General features: G+C 42.8%; 2 protein-coding genes across 3 annotated transcripts in view; both read left to right on the top strand.

The window, feature by feature from the left end:
• The window catches only part of LOC117262189 (uncharacterized), a 53,796-nt gene that overhangs the window by 5,439 nt on the left and 27,108 nt on the right, over positions 1-21,249 (top strand). For both annotated transcript variants that reach the window (XM_078167461.1, XM_078167460.1), the window contains exon 2: positions 16,695-16,902. In XM_078167461.1, the coding sequence (XP_078023587.1) occupies positions 16,695-16,902 (208 nt within the window). The remainder of the gene's footprint in view (positions 1-16,694; positions 16,903-21,249) is intronic.
• Positions 11,684-15,811, top strand: LOC144462781 (E3 SUMO-protein ligase ZBED1-like). The gene is made up of 2 exons (XM_078167459.1): positions 11,684-14,122; positions 14,423-15,811. Exons 1-2 carry the CDS (start codon positions 13,418-13,420, stop codon positions 15,035-15,037), a joined length of 1,320 nt encoding a protein of 439 aa, XP_078023585.1. The 5' UTR covers positions 11,684-13,417; the 3' UTR covers positions 15,038-15,811.

Here is a 21,249-nt window from a genome sequence, read left to right as displayed (position 1 = left end):
TTCCTAACTAGAAAACCAACCCTCCCAGATCCTTTAACTGCTTTTATATGCATGGGTCGGTGTGTGTGTGTGTCTGTGTGTGTGTGTGTGTGTGTGTGTGTGTGTGTGTGTGTGCATACACATATATCTATACAAATATATATTTATGTGTGTATGTATACATACACATGGAGGCTCCGCCTTTTATTGACCTGTTGTCATGGTGACTGGACATATCACAGCTGTACTGATGACGACAGAGAGCTGAGCTCAGAGTTTATATCCACAGTCAGATGTTTCAGTATGTGATGAATGTGTTTTATTATCTGACGGCAGAAATCAGTCTGAACATGGACGGAAACTTTAAAGGTTTCAGATTTATTCAGTGATGTCTGTCAGCGACAGTGTTGGGCATGTTACTTTTAAAAAGTAATTAGTTATAGTTACTAGTTACTTCTCCTAAAAAGTAACTGAGTTAGTAACTGTGACTCCAGTATAAAAGTAACTATTTACCAGGGAAAGTAACTATTGCGTTACTTTTTCTTTTTTTTTTTTCTTTTTTTGGTTTAAATATGTCTAAGAATTTGGATTTTTTTCTAAGTGGGTTTCACAAGCCAGTTGCATAGAGTAGAACTGCATAGACAGCTACTTACACAGAACTTTTAATATTTATTGCACCTCAACAGACCACAACTGGTAGACATACTGTACTTCAAGTATTTTAAAAACAAAAGAAACAGTTTAGCAATATGAATTACTTGACAAATCCAACTGTAGCTCCTAAACATTCATTCATTCATCTGTCCATCCATACACTCCTTCCTGACACTCATCCATGCATGCATGCATGCATTCATTCATCCACCCAGCCAACCCAGTCATCTACTGTGACCATCTTAGCCCTTACACCAGTGATTGTATCTTAAAAGTAGAAGCTTTTCAAACTTCTGGTCAGAGAGCCTGTTCTTCTTTGGAGTGAAGACGAACTTCCCCAGGCTAAACAGTCTCTCCACGGGGGCACTGGATGGAGTGGCTGCATTGTATTTGAGTGAAATTTTCTTTACTAGTGGAAATCCATTAAGACTGTCCATCCCTTGTGCTCCTGATTTGAAATAATCCGCGACTTGACTTTCAGCAGTAGCAGAGGTGTCATCCTCATCCTCAAAGGAAAAGAACTCATCCTCTGTGGTAGGGCTGGGTGGTATGACCTAAAATTCATATCACGATATAAATCGAATCCCTTCACAGTAACGGTATATATCGCGGAATAAATTTAAGTGTAAAAGTTATAATAGAAGTGTTTCTGAATGGGTTTTGTAGTCCCTTAGCAAAGCTAAATTGATTAAAAAAAACAACAAAAGCAAAGATATAATGTATTTTTTAGAGCATTTATTGTGCAGAATGCAATGCAATCACGGACGTGAACCAGCTCCTCTTGCTCCGCTGTCTTTGTGCTCGCAGCCATTTTCACACTGAGGCAGGTGCGATGACGTCATCGACGATAGGACGGTAGAGCGCAAATCTCTACCGTGGGCCAAATTTATATCATTTCTACAGTCTACTGCATATACCATGCAGCCCTACTCTGTGGCTGAGTCAGTGCGTGTTGGTGTGCTGGTAGCACCTGTTTGCTGGTCTTCATCTCGAGCACTTTCCTGGCACTCTGCCAGCAGACTTGCCTTGGCCTTGTCCTTCCTGTCCTGTGTCCACAGCCAACGTAGTTTAAACCTGGGCAGAGTCACAGCAGCCAAGACGCCATTCTCGCTTTCCAGCACCTCTGCAAATCTCGTTTTGATTGCCTGCAATGATATATAATGCAAAGGACATATTATACTGACTACCCCCACACACACACAGAGCATTACACATTGTGAGTATGTTTATAAATATATTTCATTTTACATTATATTTTCTTCATAATATATGGATGTATTTAAAGATAAAAACTAGTTCTTACTGTAACAATTGCCTCTGGAAGGTCGATGAGGATTTGCAGACCACTCTTCAGATCCAGGGTCTTGAACATCAATGTCTCCAGCATGGGTAGGAGTGTGCCATGGAAACAGTTGTCTCCTCCCTGAAGAATGTCTAAGGCTACTGTTAGTGGCTTCATTACCATACAGTACTCCCTGAGGAACTGATGCTCTCGTTCTGTGATGGCTTTCAACCCGAACTTGGAGGAGATGGTGTTCAGCTCGACTATATCTCACAGATGCAAGCAAGGGCATTATAAAATGAGTTCCATTTCGTAGTGCAAGGGACTAGCAGCTTTCTTGTGATGACATCATCGACAGTCTCTGCAGCCACAGTTGAACAGCTAGCCTTGTTCCATAAGGCTGTACGTTTGGTCGTGGCACTTCTGTATATCGCTTTTGTTTCTGGTCTTGACAGTATCCACTTGTCAATATCAGTACATGAAACAAGGTTTAAGGTGTGCGATGCACATCTCTGATGTGGCGGCAAAGTAATTACAACATCATCATCATTATCATCACCAACACTGTTTTGCAAGACATCATTAATGTTCATAAAAGTCCTCATCATCCCGAGACTCATCCTCCTCGACTGGCTGGTACTTTTTGAAGGCCTTGATGAAATTAGAGCCATTATCCATGACAGTTGATGTTATTTTGTGGGATATGCCATAGGATGAGTAAATGTTGTCAAGTTCAGTTGCAATACTGTCATGTGTATGACAGCCTTTAAATCGTCTGCATGCCGGGGCTGCTTTCCTTCGTTCCATGCTATGTGGATGTATCCAAAGGGCAGTTACGCCAAGATAGCTTTTATTATGTGCAGTCTAAATGTCTGCAGTAGTAGAGACATATTCTAATTCTTCCAATCCCCTTTTGAGTTCGGCATTCATTTTAGTGTACTCGGCATCTATGTATTTAGAAAATGTCTTTCTGCATGGCGGACCGGCGCCTGCTTTCCCCGGTATTTTGCCAATGAGGGCTCTGAAGGAGTCTGAGTCAGCTGTTGATAACAGGAGCATGTTCTCAACAACATAACTGCATATCATTCCATTCAGTTCAGTCTGTGTCATAAGTTTTTGTGAAGCTGGAGCAGAAAATCTCCCCATCCTAGAGAGGGGGAGACATGGTAAAAAAAACTGCTCAAAAGAGAGGCTTTGTGGATATACACCCTCAAAACAGTTGAACCACATGAAACCACTGAATGAGGAGCTTAACCTCTCTTGCTTCCTGTAATGCAATGCTAAGATTGTATATATTGTATATATTTGGATGGGACTGTTTTTACTGCACTGGTGGTGTATTCTGGTACTGACGAGCTGTGCGAGTGCTGTCACAGTACTATTGGCTAATTGTTGGTTTACCTTCCACTCTCTGTAAACCAATGAGAAGAGTCTCTATGTGACCTGGAGGATATTTAACCTTCTTACCTGGTACTTGTACTGTTTGACTCTGATGAAGACGCAGTTGGCGTCAAAACGTTAGTCATTAATTAATTCATCACAAGTGATCTGAGTGCTCCAGTGCTTTTCTTGTGGATTCTTCCACGGGGTTATTTTGATCTATATTGTCCTGGTCTGAGAAGCACCGACCTCCAATTGCGGAAGGGCTGAAGCGCAAGAGATTCCCTCTACCTGAATATACCTGGAGACCCCCCTGGACGTTCTCCCTCTCTGTGCAGCTCGCCTCACTTGTGAAAGATGAGTACTTTTGCATCTATCAATGCAACTACTGATATCCGTTCAGAGACTCTGTCATACACGGATGAACAAGGTGCAAGCATTATTCTGCTGCACTCACTATTTGAAGAAGTCATTGCCACACCAGAGCCATGTATCCTGTCCTTTAGCAGAGACTTGGAAGATTTGAAAAAGAGAGATGTTAGACTCATCTGGCACTCAGTTACTCTCTCCGAATATTGGAGGAATAAGCGAATCCCTCGCGGGCTTCGCTTGAAGAAAACTCCCTCATTTGGCCTGAATGATATGGAGTTTATGCACAAATGGGAGCAGATATTAAATAAATGTTCTCTCGACTTGATGCTCCTGATCATTGACAAAACTAAGACTGAGAAAGAAAAGACAGCTGCACTTATCAACGAGCTGGAATCAAAGATCACAGCACAAGTGGACACAGAAACTTTCAAAACCATCACTGAGAAAATCTCAACCTCCCTCATATCCTTCCAAAAAGATTTACAAAGTTACAAACTGAAGAAATATGAGAGGGACACGAAGGATTACGCTGATGTTGAAGTTTATGAATGGAAAGATGAGAGTAAACACCTTCGAAAACCCCGCCCAGCCCGACATCCACCAACCTACGCAAGGCTTTCCACCTCCGCGAGTGATTGGGAATCCTCGCAGGCCAGTGACGCAGACAGCCAACGTAGCAGCAACCCTTGTTTGGGCAACGCCAAGCATCACCGTGGCTCACAGGGAGGCGGACGAGGCGGGGCACGAGGGGACAAAGGACACGCAGCGGCTCCTCCCGAACTCCCGCGGCGCTCCCAACGCAACCGGAGCAGACGGTAATCAACATATCCGGACTGCATCTGAGTAATGAAGAGACTGATGTCTTAAGCAGGGGTTTGTCCTTCTGTCCCACCAACACTGTTGATCCATTCACATTAAAAGTTGACACATTCAAATTTTTCCGCTCCTTTCAGCTTAAGCACTTCTTTTCCTCCAGACCAAATGTGTTGACTAAGAGGATGTCATTTTGAGAAACACCACAGTAGACATTAATGTAACAACTGATAGAGAGGCCACACCTTTCAAAAAGAAATCGAGGTTCATTCCCCACTCCAACCTCAATCAAAGAAAAATCGATCAAAGGCTGAAATCACATGTCTCAATGAAATTGAAAAAAGAAATGACATTATCATTCGTTCTGCTGATAAAGGAGGCTCCATCATAGTCATGAGTCTGGAACAATATGATCAAAGCATTAAATCACAACTTACAGATGATAATTGTTATACTTTGCTTGATCGTAATCCAGTGAAGGAATATAAAGCTGAAATCGATCAGACTTTGCATTCAGGACTTTCCAGAGGCTGGATTACAGAACAAGAAAAATAATTTTTGTCTGTGCAACACCCCATATGCCCAGTCTTTTACGGCCTTCCAAAAATCCACAAAGCACTTAATAATCCGCCTCTCAGACCCACAGTATCCAGCACTGGCTGTCTCACAGAACCTTTATCACAGTATCTGGACTTTTTCCTAAAAAAGATGGTTGTCAAACTCCCCTCCTATCTTGGTGATACGACAGACGTTTTGAACCTTGTGAACGGTTTTGTGACTGAAAAAGACTTTATTTTAGTCACGTGCGACGTCCAAAGCCTCGACACATGCATCGAGGCGTTAAACCACTATCTGAACACACGCTCTCCTGACGTGCTTCCAGTAAACGGATTTTAAAAACCCTTACTGAAATAATCCTGTCAAAAAACTATTTCCAGTATGTAGGATCTTACTTTCTGCAAAAACAAGGGATGAGCATGGGCAGTTCGTTTGCACCATCATATGCATGTCTCGTTATGGGAGGAAAAATTCATTCATAACTCCATGACCATGAAGCCTTCTGTGTCCCAGGTCGCATTGTGGAAAAGATACATTGATGATATCTTTTTTATATGGACTGGTACTACTGACGAAGTAATTGATTTTGTGGGTTACATTAATTCCACCACACAGTACCTGAGATTCACAGTTGAACAGTCTAATGAGAGAGTGAACTTTTTGGACCTCACAGTCTATAAAAACATGAGAGGGGGTTTGGACAGCACTATTTACTGGAAACCATTAAGCAGGAACACACTTCTCAGAGCTGACAGTCACCATCCAAAACAACTCATCAAAAACATCCCAACAGGACAATTTCTTCATCCAAAAAGAAATTGCAGTACAGATGAGGAATTTGAACTGAAAGCAGATGAGATGAGCGCTTCCACAGCAGAGGCCATCCACCTTATTTTTCACGGAAACACGGAGGCAAAACAGAATGCAGCCAACTTCCGTTTTTTTGTGCGACACTTCCTGTCCAGCACTCTTGACCACTGTGTAAATGGGAATCGCCTTGTTGTTTACCTTGAGTTTAGCTATATATATACAGTACAGGCCAAAAGTTTGGACACACCTTCTCATTCAATGTGTTTTCTTTATTTTCATGACTATTTACATTGTAGATTCTCACTGAAGGCATCAAAACTATGAATGAACACGTGGAGTTATGTACTTAACAAAAAAAGGTGAAATAACTGAAAACATGTTTTATATTCTAGTTTCTTCAAAATAGCCACCCTTTGCTCTGATTACTGCTTTGCACACTCTTGGCATTCTCTCCATGAGCTTCAAGAGGTAGTCACCTGAAATGGTTTCCACTTCACAGGTGTGCCTTATCAGGGTTAATTAGTGGAATTTCTTGCTTTATCAATGGGGTTGGGACCATCAGTTGTGTTGTGCAGAAGTCAGGTTAATACACAGCCGACAGCCCTATTGGACAACTGTTAAAATTCATATTATGGCAAGAACCAATCAGCTAACTAAAGAAAAACCAGTGGCCATCGTTACTTTAAGAAATGAAGGTCAGTCAGTCCGGAAAATTGCAAAAACTTTAAATGTGTCCCCAAGTGGAGTCGCAAAAACCATCAAGCGCTACAACCAAACTGGCACACATGAGGACCGACCCAGGAAAGGAAGACCAAGAGTCACCTCTGGCACGGTAACAGACCCAGAAGGCCGCTACATCATTGTTCAGGCAACAATCTTTAACAAATTATATACAATCGTTAATCTGTATGCCCCTAATAATGATGATCCAGTCTTCTTTCACACAATCTTCTCTTTACTATCTAACCTATCAGACAGCTCGACAACTATAATTGGAGGAGACTTTAACACAGTCCCAAATGCTTCATTAGACCGATCTAGCAACTCAGTACACACAAAGCAATCACAATCGGCTAAGGTAATACAGGAATACATGGATGATTTTGGGCTTGGCGATGGCTGGAGACTCAAATACCCATCTAAGAGGGAATATACTTTCTTCTCTCCTGTGCATCGCTCATTTTCAAGAATTGACTTTTTTCTCTTAAATAACTCCATCTCACAAAAAATTACCACAAAAATACACCCGATCATTATCAGCGATCATGCACCAATATCACTCAATCTGCAAATAGAAACCATCCATAAACGGCCCCCAACATGGCGCTTTAATATCTCTTTACTCAAAGACCCAGACTTTGACAAAATGGTGAGACGGGAGTGGGCAAACTTTCTTGAAGACAATGACTCTCCAACTTTATCTCCATCTTTAATATGGGAAACTGGGAAGGCAGTAATCAGAGGAAAACTTATATCATACTCCTCCTACAAGAAGAAACAGGAATTGCAAGCAGAAAAAAACATTGAGGAAAAAATTAAACAACTAACACAGGAATATGCAAACAATCCAAGTGATCAAGTATGGACCCAATTACAGTGTACAAAATCGCAACTGGACAATATTCTATCAAAGAAAACAGAATTTATCATACAGCAACTAAGATATAATCATTTTGAACACAGTAACAAATCAGGAAAATTTTTGGCTAATCAGCTCCAACACAATAAAGAAAAATCTCTGATACCAACAGTCCAGGGGCCGTCCGGAAATTATACACAGTCTCCTCAGGAGATCAATCAGATTTTCTATTCTTTTTACCATAACTTATATTCAACAGTAAACAATCCAAACCCAGAAGAAATTCAGGCTTTTCTCGATAACCTAAATTTACCTCAGTTATCCACGGAACACAGAAATATGTTAGACGCCCCCCTGACTATTAATGACCTGCAGAGCGCATTAGACAAAATGCCAACAGGTAAGGCTCCAGGTCCAGACGGCTTTCCTGCCGAATTTATAAAACATTTCTGGACAACATTAGCACCACTTTTCATCAGGACAGTGACAGAGATCAAAAAGAACGGAGGTATAAGACCTCACATGAATACAGCAGCAATCAAATTATTACTAAAGCCAGACAAAGACCCCACACTTCCTTCTAGCTACCGTCCTCTATCACTAATTAACAGTGATATCAAAATGATCTCAAAGGCACTTGCTTCTAGACTGAAGAAAATAATCGCATCAATAATTCATAATGATCAAACGGGCTTCATTAATGGCAGACACTCAAGCAATAATGTCAGAAGAGTTCTTAATCTGATAAGTAAAGCACAACGCGTTAATACAAAAGCAATTATTTTGTCACTTGATGCAGAAAAAGCCTTCGACAAGGTCAACTGGTCCTTCCTATTTGCCACCCTGAGTGGATTTGGCTTTGGAGAGTCATTTATCCAGTGGGTATCAGCCTTATACAATTCCCCTAAGGCCACAGTCACCACCAACGGGATCACATCTAAAAGCTTCATTTTGCAGAGAGGAACCAGACAAGGGTGCCCACTCTCGCCTCTACTGTTTGCAGTATTCATCGAACCATTGGCTATGGCAGTTCGTCAGAACAGCAAGATCATAGGTATCCATTCCGCCAATTCAGAGCATAAAATTAATCTATATGCCGACGACATTTTACTTTATCTACAAGAACCGAAATCGTCTTTACATGAAGTATTTAATCTCATAACACATTTTTCTAAACTTTCGGACTACTCCATCAACTGGTCCAAATCGACAATAATGCCAATAACGGAGAACTCTTGGAATCCTGCAGACCAAAAATTTTCTCTCCCTGCGGGCAACATAAGATATCTTGGCATAAATATTTCACCCAAACTATCAGACTTGGTCCACCTGAACTTTAGCCCGCTGCTAGATAAGATCTGTGGTGACCTGAAGCGCTGGAATAATCTTCCCATCTCCCTCCTGGGACGAATAGCCACAGTTAAAATGAAAATTCTACCCCAAATTAACTATTTTTTTTCCATGATTCCATTCACACCCACATCAAAATGGTTCCTGTCATTAGATTCTGCAATTATAAAATTCTACTCAAAGAACAAAACAGCAAAAATTAGCCTAAGCACCCTTCAGAAAAACAAATTGGAAGCGGGATTGGACGCTCCTAACTTTAAACATTACTATTTAGCTAACCAGCTACAGTACCTATTGAAATGGTTATATCCTAACAAAGACTACAACTCCTGGCTCGAACTAGAACAGGCGGACTGCAACAATATAAAACTCTCTGATCTCCCGTTTATCACCACTACACTCAGACGTCATAACTGTTTTAAGAACCCAATGATTGCTTCCACCTTATCAGCCTGGTGGAAAACACTAGAAATCACAAACTCTCCGATAGAACCTTGCTTGCTCTCTCCAATTTGGCACAACCCGGACTTTGAAATTAACAAAAGACCTCTCCATTTTAGCACATGGGAGATGAAGGGAGTAACTCATCTCCATCACCTTTTCCAAGACAATATACTTATGACATACACAAACTTATTTCAAACTTTTGAAATAAGAAATGGCAATTTTCTACAATATTTACAATTGATAAAAACAATCAAGAGGAGAATTCCAGCGCCTCAGGACACTTTGCAGCCACCAGAATTTGCCAAACATATTACAAAGCTTTCTCCGAGTAATAAGAAGAACCTTTCTAAGATTTATAAATTACTGTCAAAGACCAGTTCTATACTTTAAAATGGGAAAAAGAGCTGGGTGTATCACCGGACCCTGACTTCTGGATTCAGATATGCAAAAATACATTTAAGATGACAAGACACACTAATATACAACTTATCCAATTTAAAGTACTCCACAGAACACACATCACCCAACAAAAGATGAATAGAATGGGCTTTAGTCAATCTGACACATGCACTCAGTGTACTCAGAACACTGCAGACACCTACTTTCATCCACTGTGGTTATGTTCACCCGTCCAGCACTTCTGGTCTACAGTCACCCAAAAACTCTCCTCCATTTTGGACTGCAGGATCCCATTATCTCCCAACCTGTGCTTAATTGGTGACCTGATGACAATTGACCTCCCAAACAGCCACTGCAACTCTCTTCTTGTAGCTCTCGCCATCGTCAAGAAAACAATCCTAGTCAACTGGAAAGATAAACAGACCCTCAACATCAACCATTGGCTGAATCTCCTTGTAGAACATATTTCGTTGGAGAAAATATCTGCTGGCCACAGAAACCAATTAACATACTTTACAGAAAAATGGTCACCATTTATTCACTCACTAAACGTGTCTGTATAGTGCCACTCAGCCTGTGAGCATATGCCACCTGTACATATAAATATTACAACTCAAGAAAGACTGTTGTGTAATATGTAACGTGTTTCTGTTAATGATGTAACCCCTAATCCCTCTATCTCTCTCACCACAATACACCACAGCGGTTCATCAGAACTCAAGGTCTTAAGCATGTGTTGGGTGCACCTTCTTCCCCTTGAATCCGGCCCTGCTCCCTGGCTCTGTGGGGGATTGCGGGGCCGGGTGGTTTCCCCTGGGGGCGGGTGCGTCTGGACTGCTCGCCCTGTGTGCCTGGGGGGGGTGGGGTCTCCTCGTGCTCCCTGGGCCTGGGGCGGCGTGGCCGGTCCCCCCTGGGGGGCTGTTTCCGCCCCTGGTGGTGCGGGGTGGGCTCCCCCCCCCTTCGCTCCACTCCTGCCCTTCCCCCTCCCTCCTCCCTTCCTCCTCTCCCCGTCCCTCCCTGCTCCTCTCTCCCGGCCTCGGGTGGGCCCGGGGTCCTCCCCTGGGTTGCGGGGCCTGGCGTGGGGGCAGGGTGCTGCCCGCGGGGGGTGTTCTGGTGCTGCACAGTGTGGGCCTGCCCGTTGGTGTGCGGCCGCCGGTGGGGGGCGGGTCGGATGGGCTGGGAGTCCGGCTTTGGGTCTGTGGTGGTCTGGGGGGGTACTGGCGGGGTTGCGGGTTGGTCTGTGCTCCTGCGCATCGGGGTTCGGGGGGGCTGGGTGGAGCCCGGCGTCCATGCACCCTGGTGGCGCGCCTTGTCCTTCTGCTGGGGGCCGATTTGCTGCGGGCGGTGTGGCCCAGGTCGGGACCACTGCGGGGGCCCGACGCTGCAGTTGCCAGGGGGGCGGGGTTGATTCACACCAGGAAACACAGGTTCACAGTCAGCTGTGTTTCTCTGCTGATTATGAACACATGAATGTCTCTGTCTAGAGTCAGTGTTTGGTTTGTCCGCTCTGGGCTCCTGTAGAAACATGGCAGAGCAACACGAGGACCTGCTCCCTGTGTATTCATTCAAATAAACTCAAGAAGTTAGTGCTCTACTATGTTGGCTGTAGGTTGTAGTAAGGCTGCTAGGCCTCACCACTGCTACCATGGGTTGCTAGCCCATGCCAGCACCTTTGGGGTCTGCTGATCAACCCTATGGGCCCTAGGCGTTTTTGGGGTATTTTACTGCCTTTACTTTTAAGCTCATATCACAGTCATTATAAAGGCTACATACACATGCTATATCTTGTTTTTTTCAGGACAATGTGGGCTAACCAGATTTGCCATCATCTCATGTCCTTCTATGTGCCTGTATTTTATATTAATTTCTATATCAATGAAAAAAACAAATCCGTGTGACTAAATTCTTACATTTTTACATGTATCTCAGCATAGCAAGTTGGAAGTTGACATATTCTGCCATATATAAAGAGGGGAGACTCTCTGGAACCATGAAGAACCATGATGGTGGGACATTCTGTCACTGCACAGCTGTCTAAAACATGTGGTTTGTGCCAGGCGGACATGATTGCCAGTATTTTTTTATTATTGCAAGAAATTCCATAGACTCATTCACAAGTCAAAAATGTGTTTTATCTGAAAGAAACATGCAATATTTACATCTAAGATCATAGAAAAATAGTAATAATATTATTACTCACTATATGAAGTGACTGATAACAAGATCTGTATAATGGATTGTAAAGAAATTTTGTAGACAATTGATCTGTATTTATAGCGTGATGAGATGACAGTACAATGATGTGTGTGGTCCTGCGCTTTTATGTGATATGCGTGGCATTTCTGTGCAAGCCTGCATTTGCGAGTAATCCATCCAAGAGTAATGTGTGTGCAAAGCTATATGAAAGCTCTATTATACATAATTTTAGTGTAACTTTATCATTTTTTTATATCACGAGAACATTGGACTACCGACAAGTGGCCTTGTCAGAAAGCTGTGGTTCCGCTGTTTCACATGATATGAGTGGCTTCTTGCTTTGACGCACGGTAGCGGAAAATCCATAGAGAAGAACAGGTGTGAATTTGGACGCACTTTGCGTTGTTCGGGCCCATAGGCAGGGGTTAAACTTCTCCGGCACAGCGCCGGATTCCCGGCGTGGCAAAGTTTCTGTCCGGCACGGGCAGAAGTGCTCTGCAGTGCAAGCATTTCACTTGCATTTGCCCCTAAAAATATATATATATGCGAACCAGGAAAATGATTTAGACACACAGTGTGCGAGTAAACACAACCTATTGTTTACCATAATCGGCATCGGACGTTTTTTCATCGATAACCGATCAAATAAATGTATTTTAAAACTCGCTCCTTTGGCTCTGATACAGCCGTCTCCCTCCCTGCCTGCAGTCCCCGCTGCGCTGGGCCTTGTAACAATGTCCCGCCTACAGTCCCCTCTGATTGGTTACACGGCACAAGTGATAGCCAATCAACACTGATGCCTGTGCATGCTTTCACATCATGTCACATTGAGAGACAGAGCACAGATGGAGCGGGAGAGGCTCCGGTAAGCCAGCGGTAATTTTGAAGGTAAGGCAACAGAAACCAGACTGAAACGAAAGTTGCAACAAAAATGCTATATGCTGAAGTTTTAAAGTCACCACCACAACATTATATGATCCTTTTCAATGATGACATGCTTGCCCAGAGGCGAAATTTCGACGTTACTGCTAGGCCTGTCGCGATAATCAATAAATCAATTAATTGCACGATAATTAAAAATGAGCTCGATAAGTTTGCCGGGCTCGATAATTTTTCATTTACCAAAGACACTGGATAATGAGTTAACTTCGCTGCATCCATCTCAACTGACTCCTCTCGGTTCCTTAGCGTAATGAGGAGTGAACCCTCCTGTCAGTCACTCTGTCTCTGTGTGGAGAGGCGGGGCACCTGGCGCACCACAGAGTGCAGTATGAGAGGCCCGTGAGGAGTAGAGGGAGAGATTTGGAGGAATAAATAACAATGGAATTGGTTTCTAAGCCGAAAGCAACAGCTGACGTGTGGGAACACTTTGGATTTAAGCCAAATGACCGCGGTGATCCACAGAACATAAATGAGCCAGTATGTCGCATTTGTTTCAAAACAGTTGATGCTAAAAGCGGCAACACGACAAACATGCACCTTCACCTCAAACACAACCACCTGTTGCAGTTTTCCCAGCTGGGAAAAAAAAAAGGTCTACCAAAGAGGCAGAGGGGCCGTCAACGTCTTCCCGACAGTCCACCATCACTGGGGCGTTTATGAAGCAAACGAAATATAAACGTGACAGTGCCAAATGGTGCACACTCACAGACGGTGTAGTTCGCTACATCACCAAAGAGATGCAGCCCTTTAACACCGTCGAAAAGCCGGCATTTCGACAAATGTTACAAACATTTGACCGGCAGTACGAATTGCCAGGGAAAACATACATGTCACAAACGGCAATTCCACAACTGTACAACAACGTGAAAGACGACATACTGAAGGAGATCAAAGACATCCCATTTTACTCTGCCACTACGGACATGTGGTCAAGCTCAAACATGACCTCCTATATGAGCTTGACCATACACTACATAACTGCTGACTGGACCCTGCACTCCAAGTGTTTAGAGACCAGATATGTTCCAGATAACCATGCTGCTGACACCCTTGGAGAAAACTTGAAGTCTGCTTTAGCAGACTGGGAACTGGATGAGCACAAACTAGTCTGCATCACTACAGACAATGGTGCTAACATTGTTGCTGCAGTAAGGAATCTTGGCTGGCCATGGCTCAATTGCTTTGGCCACAACCTCCATCTTGCTGTGTCCCATGGTCTGGACAGTGACAAAGATCGGACAGCGCGTGCCATAGGACTCTGTAAAAGTTTGGTCAACACATTCAACCTGAGCTGGATTAAGAGGAGAGACCTGAGGAAGGCACAGAGTGAGGCTAATCTTCCCCAACACAGTCTAATACTGGTGAGTAGTTCGTGTTTAATTCATCATTGATAGTTTTATTTAACAAAATATTAAGAGTTGTTATTTTTATTTTATAGCAGCCTGTAATGTCTGTATTTTCATGAGCATGTTTATATTTATATATAATCAGAATCTAATTGAGACTGTAGTATTTTAGTATGTATATATGTCCTAGCATATATAAAATAACACACAAATATTGAAATTAATAATGCTAAATAATGGAAATGTAAAAAGTTGTATTTAAGAATGTTGATATAGACTAAGTAATGAACAAGAACAATATTATCTTTCCCACAGGATGTTGCAACACGATGGGGCACTAAGCAGAAGATGGTAGAGAGGGTGCTGGAGCAACTCCCAGCCATAAGACATGTCCTGGTTCAAGACAGAAAACATAGCCACCTCAACCCAACCTGGCAGGATGTTTCTGTGTTGGAGTCCATCAACGCAGCAATGAAACCACTGGCTGACTTCACAGATGTGCTCTCAGGGGAAAAGTACGTCACAGTGTCCTCAGTTAAGCCTGTGCTGGAACTGATTAAAGGCGACCTTCTTTCTCCAGGCCCTGACGACACTGCACTGACAGCCAGTATTAAACAAAACATTTGCAAGGTACTGACTGAAAAATACAGCTCACCTGCAATCCAAGTCCTCCTGAGAAAGGCCACCATCTTGGATCCAAGGTATCGTGGCAGCATGGAGAAGGCAGATGCATTGGATGATGTCAAACATCAGCTTTTGCAAGAGCTACAGGACTTAAAAGAGCCAGAAGGAAGTGGAGAAGGTGCCAGTGGTGAGAGCTGCAGCAAAGCTGCTGGAGGAAACGAAGATGAACCTCCTGCTGCCGTGCCCACCAAGAAGAAGAGGCTGAGGTCAGGCCCAGGCTGCAGTTCCAAAAAGAGTGCAGGCTGATGCAGAGCTGACCAAGTTCCTCCAAGAAGATGCACTTGATGCATCTTGTGATCCCTTGATGTGGTGGTATGACAATCAAAGAAGATATCCTTTGATGGCTAAGTTGGCCCAAAAATACATGTGCATTTGTGCAACAAGCACCAGCTCAGAAAGAATGTTTAGCCCAGCTGGCAACATTGCTACTCCTGAGAGATGCTGCCTTAAGCCACAGAAGGTCAACATGTTGGTCTTTCTTGCTTGAAATCTGCCAAACTAAAGTAGCTACAGATTTGCATATGGCCTGTTGAGACACCTGCTTTTATTCATATGGAGTGTTTTTGTTGTTAGTTTGCACTTTTTGTTTACAAAGGTCCTAACTGGATTGGAAGTTTTGCCTGTTAAATATCTTAATGTCTGAGCCTAATGTTTAATATATATTGAAGTGCAATTTTGTTTACAGAGACTTTATACTTTAGCCTATTTATTGTTTCAGTTGTGTGTGGTTTTTATTTGAGTTTTTTTTTTCTTATCAGCAACAGGGTCTATTTTATATATTGCTTTTGGTTGTGTGTGTTTTTTATTCAAGTGCATTTTTTGTTTACAAAGGTCCTAACTGGATTGGCAGTTTTGCCTGTTAAATATCTTGTCTGAGCCTAATGTTTAATATATATTGAAGTGCAATTTTGTTTACAGAGACTTTACACTTTATTTATTGTTTCAGTTGTGTGTGGTTTTTATTCAAGTGTATTTTTTGTTAACAGAGACTGACAGTCCATTTTATTTATTGTTTTTGGTTGTTTTGATTATTTATTTTGGATATTTACAATGTCTTTTTTCATAATACAATTCCAATTTTAAATATTCTTAAGAAATAAAAGTTTTTTATCTTTAAAAGGGTGTACTTGCATTATTATACCATTATTATTATATTAGTTGAAAAATGGTATCAAAACGGCAATATTATTGTTTATCGCAATAATTTCTGGGACAATTTATCGTCCAGCAAAATTTGTTATCGTGACAGGCCTAGTAACTGCCTGTTTAATTCACATCAAGCGCGATACAATTTTGCAAACAGCCTAAATGATTTATCTTCTAAGAATAAATAGCACCAAGGCAAAAAAAGAGATGTAGGAGCTATACGTCAAACAGTCTGGTAACCACTGAAAGTTTAATCTTTATTAATAAACTCGTTATGCTATAAAAGTTTAATCTGAAAAGTAACGACTAAAGCTATAATCTTTTTGTTCGTTTTGATAATAAACACGTTCCTTTGCAACACATACATTTGCGTTTCTTCATTTTGTGACTGCAGCACCAAGCCCCCCGCTCCGGAAAAGATTTCACATTTCAGGCACACAAATCTTCCGTGCTCCACATTTCAGGCACAAATTTTTTTCTTGCTTTAACCCCTGCATAGGGTTAAAGAAAAACCCAGTCATCAGATTAGATATTTAAATCTGATTAGATACTTAAATCAGACTCTCTGAAGATTTATGTCTGAATATGTGCTTTTATTCTGAAGGTCTTTGTTTACATGCTCAGAGGAAACAGTGAAACTGATCTGCAGATTGATTTTTTATGAATCACTTCATGACGTGATAAAAGAATAAAATGTTTTCTTTGACCAACATTTACTGTGAAAAGTCAGATAAAGTGACTTCCTGTTTTCTCTCAGGCTCAGCTGAGGGCCGTCCTGACGGTGATGACCAGAGAGGCGGTCCGTCAGATCTGCAGAGTCTTCAGAGAGCTCTGCGTCAGCTTAGTGAAGGAGAACCAGAGTCTGAAGGACACCGTAAGACACCTGGAGACGGAGCTGAGGTCAAAGGTCGACACAAATGCCGCAGCCGACAGGATGCAGACCCTCTATAAGATCAAACCGTCAGGTGAGGACAGAGACAGAGACGGACAGAGAGACAGGAGGAGGACAGACAGACAGGTGGACATTATGTTTAGTTTTAATGAAACTATGAAACTAATGAACTTTATTTTGAAGGTCTGTATTTTTAACTTTAAAAACAGGAAGTTAATTTTGTCTCAACACATCAAAGACTGAACACGTCGCCGCCTCAATGACATCTCCTTGGACAACTGTCTCCATGACCCACGCTGTAACGCAGCACAGTGTGATGACATCACTTCCTGTCATAGTTTGGCCAGCTGTTAAAGTCCGATACAAAACATCTTGCTGCTGTGTGTCGTTAACAGTGATGTTAACAGTTAGCCCTGTGACTGTGTGTGTTTCCCCGGATGGTGAAGGCATGCCCCGCCCTCCCCACCCTCTGATTGGCTGCTGCTCGTTACATTTGTTGGTTGGGATCGTCATGTTTAGGCAGGAGGAGTGTGATTTATCAGGTTGAAGGTCAGAATGTCAGGGTAAGCCAATCAAGGTCATGTCTTAACCCAGCCCACTCTGCTGTGATTGGTCTAAACTCTAGATCGCACAGGAACAACAAGGACTGGCTGAGTTTGTGACATACTTCCTGTCTCTTACCCTGACCCTTGTGACATACTTCCTGTTTCTAACCCTTGTGACGTACTTCCTGTCTCTTACCCTTGTGACATACTTCCTGTTTCTAACCCTTGTGACATACTTCCTGTCTCTTACCCTTGTGACATACTTCCTGTTTCTAACCCTTGTGACATACTTCCTGTTTCTAACCCTTGTGACATACTTCCTGTCTCTTACACTGACCCTGGTGACATACTTCCTGTCTCTACCCTGGTGACATACAGTACAGGCCAAAAGTTTGGACACACCTTCTCATTCAATGCGTTTTCTTTATTTTCATGACTATTTACATTGTAGATTCTCACTGAAGGCATCAAAACTATGAATGAACACATGTGGAGTTATGTACTTAACAAAAAAAGGTGAAATAACTGAAAACATGTTTTATATTCTAGTTTCTTCAAAATAGCCACCCTTTGCTCTGATTACTGCTTTGCACACTCTTGGCATTCTCTCCATGAGCTTCAAGAGGTAGTCACCTGAAATGGTTTCCACTTCACAGGTGTGCCTTATCAGGGTTAATTAGTGGAATTTCTTGCTTTATCAATGGGGTTGGGACCATCAGTTGTGTTGTGCAGAAGTCAGGTTAATACACAGCCGACAGCCCTATTGGACAACTGTTAAAATTCATATTATGGCAAGAACCAATCAGCTAACTAAAGAAAAATGAGTGGCCATCATTACTTTAAGAAATGAAGGTCAGTCAGTCCAGAAAATTGCAAAAACTTTAAATGTGTCCCCAAGTGGAGTCGCAAAAACCATCAAGCGCTACAACCAAACTGGCACACATGAGGACCAACCCAGGAAAGGAAGACCAAGAGTCACCTCTGCTTCTGAGGATAAGTTCATCCGAGTCACCAGCCTCAGAAATGGCAAGTTAACAGCAGCTCAGATCAGAGACCAGATGAATGCCACACAGAGTTCTAGCAGCAGACCCATCTCTAGAACAACTGTTAAGAGGAGACTGCGCCAATCAGGCCTTCATGGTCAAATAGCTGCTAGGAAACCACTGCTAAGGAGAGGCAACAAGCAGAAGAGATTTGTTTGGGCCAAGAAACACAAGGAATGGACATTAGACCAGTGGAAATCTGTGCTTTGGTCTGATGAGTCCAAATTTGAGATCTTTGGTTCCAACCGCCGTGTCTTTGTGAGACGCAGAAAAGGTGAACGGATGGATTCCACATGCCTGGTTCCCACTGTGAAGCATGGAGGAGGAGGTGTGATGGTGTGGGCGTGTTTTGCTGGTGACACTGTTGGGGATTTATTCAAAATTGAAGGCACACTGAACCAGCATGGCTACCACAGCATCCTGCAGCGACATGCCATCCCATCCGGTTTGCGTTTAGTTGGACCATCATTTATTTTTCAACAGGACAATGACCCCAAACACACCTCCAGGCTGTGTAAGGGCTATTTGACCAAGAAGGAGAGTGATGGAGTGCTGCGGCAGATGACCTGGCCTCCACAGTCACCGGACCTGAACCCAATCCAGATGGTTTGGGGTGAGCTGGACCGCAGAGTGAAGGCAAAGGGGCCAACAAGTGCTAAACACCTCTGGGATCTCCTTCAAGACTGTTGGAAAACGATTTCAGGTGACTACCTCTTGAAGCTCATGGAGAGAATGCCAAGAGTGTGCAAAGCAGTAATCAGAGCAAAGGGTGGCTATTTTGAAGAAACTAGAATATAAAACATGTTTTCAGTTATTTCACCTTTTTTTGTTAAGTACATAACTCCACATGTGTTCATTCATAGTTTTGATGCCTTCAGTGAGAATCTACAATGTAAATAGTCACGAAAATAAAGAAAACGCATTGAATGAGAAGGTGTGTCCAAACTTTTGGCCTGTACTGTACTTCCGGTCTCTTACGTCCAGGTGGCCTTGGGGTTTAAGACATTGATTAGGTAACAGACCACTGAGACCTCGGAGATGTTTTCTTTTCATTTTAAGGAGCCTGACAACTCACCATCTTGAGGGCATGGCGTCTCTGTGACAGCGCATTGGAGTTACTCTGCGATATGATGAGTAAAACTTAAACTCTATGAACATTTATTCTCACCTAAGGGCCAGATATGCCTACCTGAACTGTTATAAAGTAAAGATTGAGCAAAGAGAGACGTGTTTCCACCGCTCCACCTGCTGAATTGAAGCCAGCTACAGCTGATTGAACAGCTGATTGAACACAAGGCCGGACCAAACTTTTACCTGCATCGGACCTCTGCACTGCACCTGTTGGTCAGTTCATTAAACATTTTGATAGACATGAAGAAAAACTTCTTTCATGATAACATGCATTCATATGCACAAAAAGCAGTGGAGGACCAGCTGGAAGTTATGGATAGGCTACTGAATTCAGAGGGGTCACCCTCGGAGTCCTCTCCCGAAACTCCAAATCAGAGGCCACCATCTAAGAAATCAAAGACACTGATTAGTGAGGAGGATGAGCAGCCTGAGCTCAATTCTCGCTTGCTGTCAGCCATGGAACGAGTTGAGAGGATGCAAGAAGAGTCCCTCAGACGGCTACGGTCTCTAGAAATACCTGTTAAAGGCAACACAGACACTTTGAAAAGTGTCACAGACTCCCTTGAGTTTTTGGGAAAACAGGTGGAGGATGTAACAAAAAAAGCTGACAACCTCCAGACCAGAGTTGAAACTCTGGAGAAAGAAAATACAACCCTTTGCGAAAAATGCAACGACCTGGATGCTTACAAGAGGAGATGGAACCTCCGGGTTGCAGGGATCCCCGAGCAGACCGGAGAAAACGTCAAGGAGGTCGTCATCGGCCTCTTCAGCCAGATCTCGCCCGACATCGGCAGGGTCCCCGCTCCGGAGAAGCTCGCTCCAGCCGCCGGATCGTCGTCCAGTTCCTGTCACGGTCCCACAGGGACAAGATATGGAAGGACGCCAGAACCTCTGGCTTACTCAAAGAAAAGAACATAAAAATAATGGAGAACCTGATGCAAGAAGTTAAAGACGCGAGGAACAAGCTGTGGCCGCTGGTGAAGCAGGCGAGAAAGGAGGGGAGGAGAGCAGGCTTCAGAGGTGCTTCGGCACTTATTGATGGTAAAAAAGTTACAGTGAAGGACATGCAAGTGTTATTAGGCTATTTCTATACAATATCGCTGGATGGTGGTTGATTATAGACCTACATGATGTGTTAAAGTGGATATAGTTTATCAGGATTCACAGACTTTGATGAATTGTAATATTATCCCTTTCATGCCATGAACACCTGTGAACGGGTAATGTTGCATAGGTCTACTACAGTAACTTAGAGCCGTGGTTCAGATTAAAATTTAACTTTTTCGCAAGGCTTTAACCGCTGAGATGATGGGCGATTTTTTTAGCTCTTCAGAGAGGATCATAAATGATAGGCAATATATTTGATTTGTTGTATTTTCCAATATCAGCCCACTTTTTTTTCCTTTCTTTCTCTCTTATTAGCTTGGTGCTTCAACTAAATTAAAATATAGCCTCTGTGATAAGGGCAATTGAGGTAACGTCTTTCTGTGTTCTTGTCATAAGTTTAGATAGTCAAGCCAATACATATTTCGGAAAATGAATTTTAATAAGCCCTGTAAGATCTAGTAGGGCTGCACGATATATGCGGTAGATGGTAGAAATGATATAAATTTGGCCCACGGTAGAGATTTGCGCTCTACCGTCCTATCGTCAATGACGTCATCGCACCTGCCTCAGTGTGAAAATGGCTGCGAGCACAGA

This window comes from Epinephelus lanceolatus, chromosome 4, assembly GCF_041903045.1.
Source record: "Epinephelus lanceolatus isolate andai-2023 chromosome 4, ASM4190304v1, whole genome shotgun sequence".
In the NCBI taxonomy this organism is placed as follows: domain Eukaryota; kingdom Metazoa; phylum Chordata; class Actinopteri; order Perciformes; family Serranidae; genus Epinephelus; species Epinephelus lanceolatus.
Note: the sequence above shows the minus strand (reverse complement) of the source record. Positions and strands in the feature narration are given on the sequence as shown.

Excerpts from the sequence above, each read along its gene's own strand:
- LOC144462781 (XM_078167459.1), top strand. The coding sequence starts at position 13,418 with ATGAAGCAAACGAAATATAAACGTGACAGTGCCAAATGGTGCACACTC. Across the intron at positions 14,123-14,422 it reads CCCAACACAGTCTAATACTG|GATGTTGCAACACGATGGGG; the intron begins GTGAGTAGTTCG and ends TCTTTCCCACAG.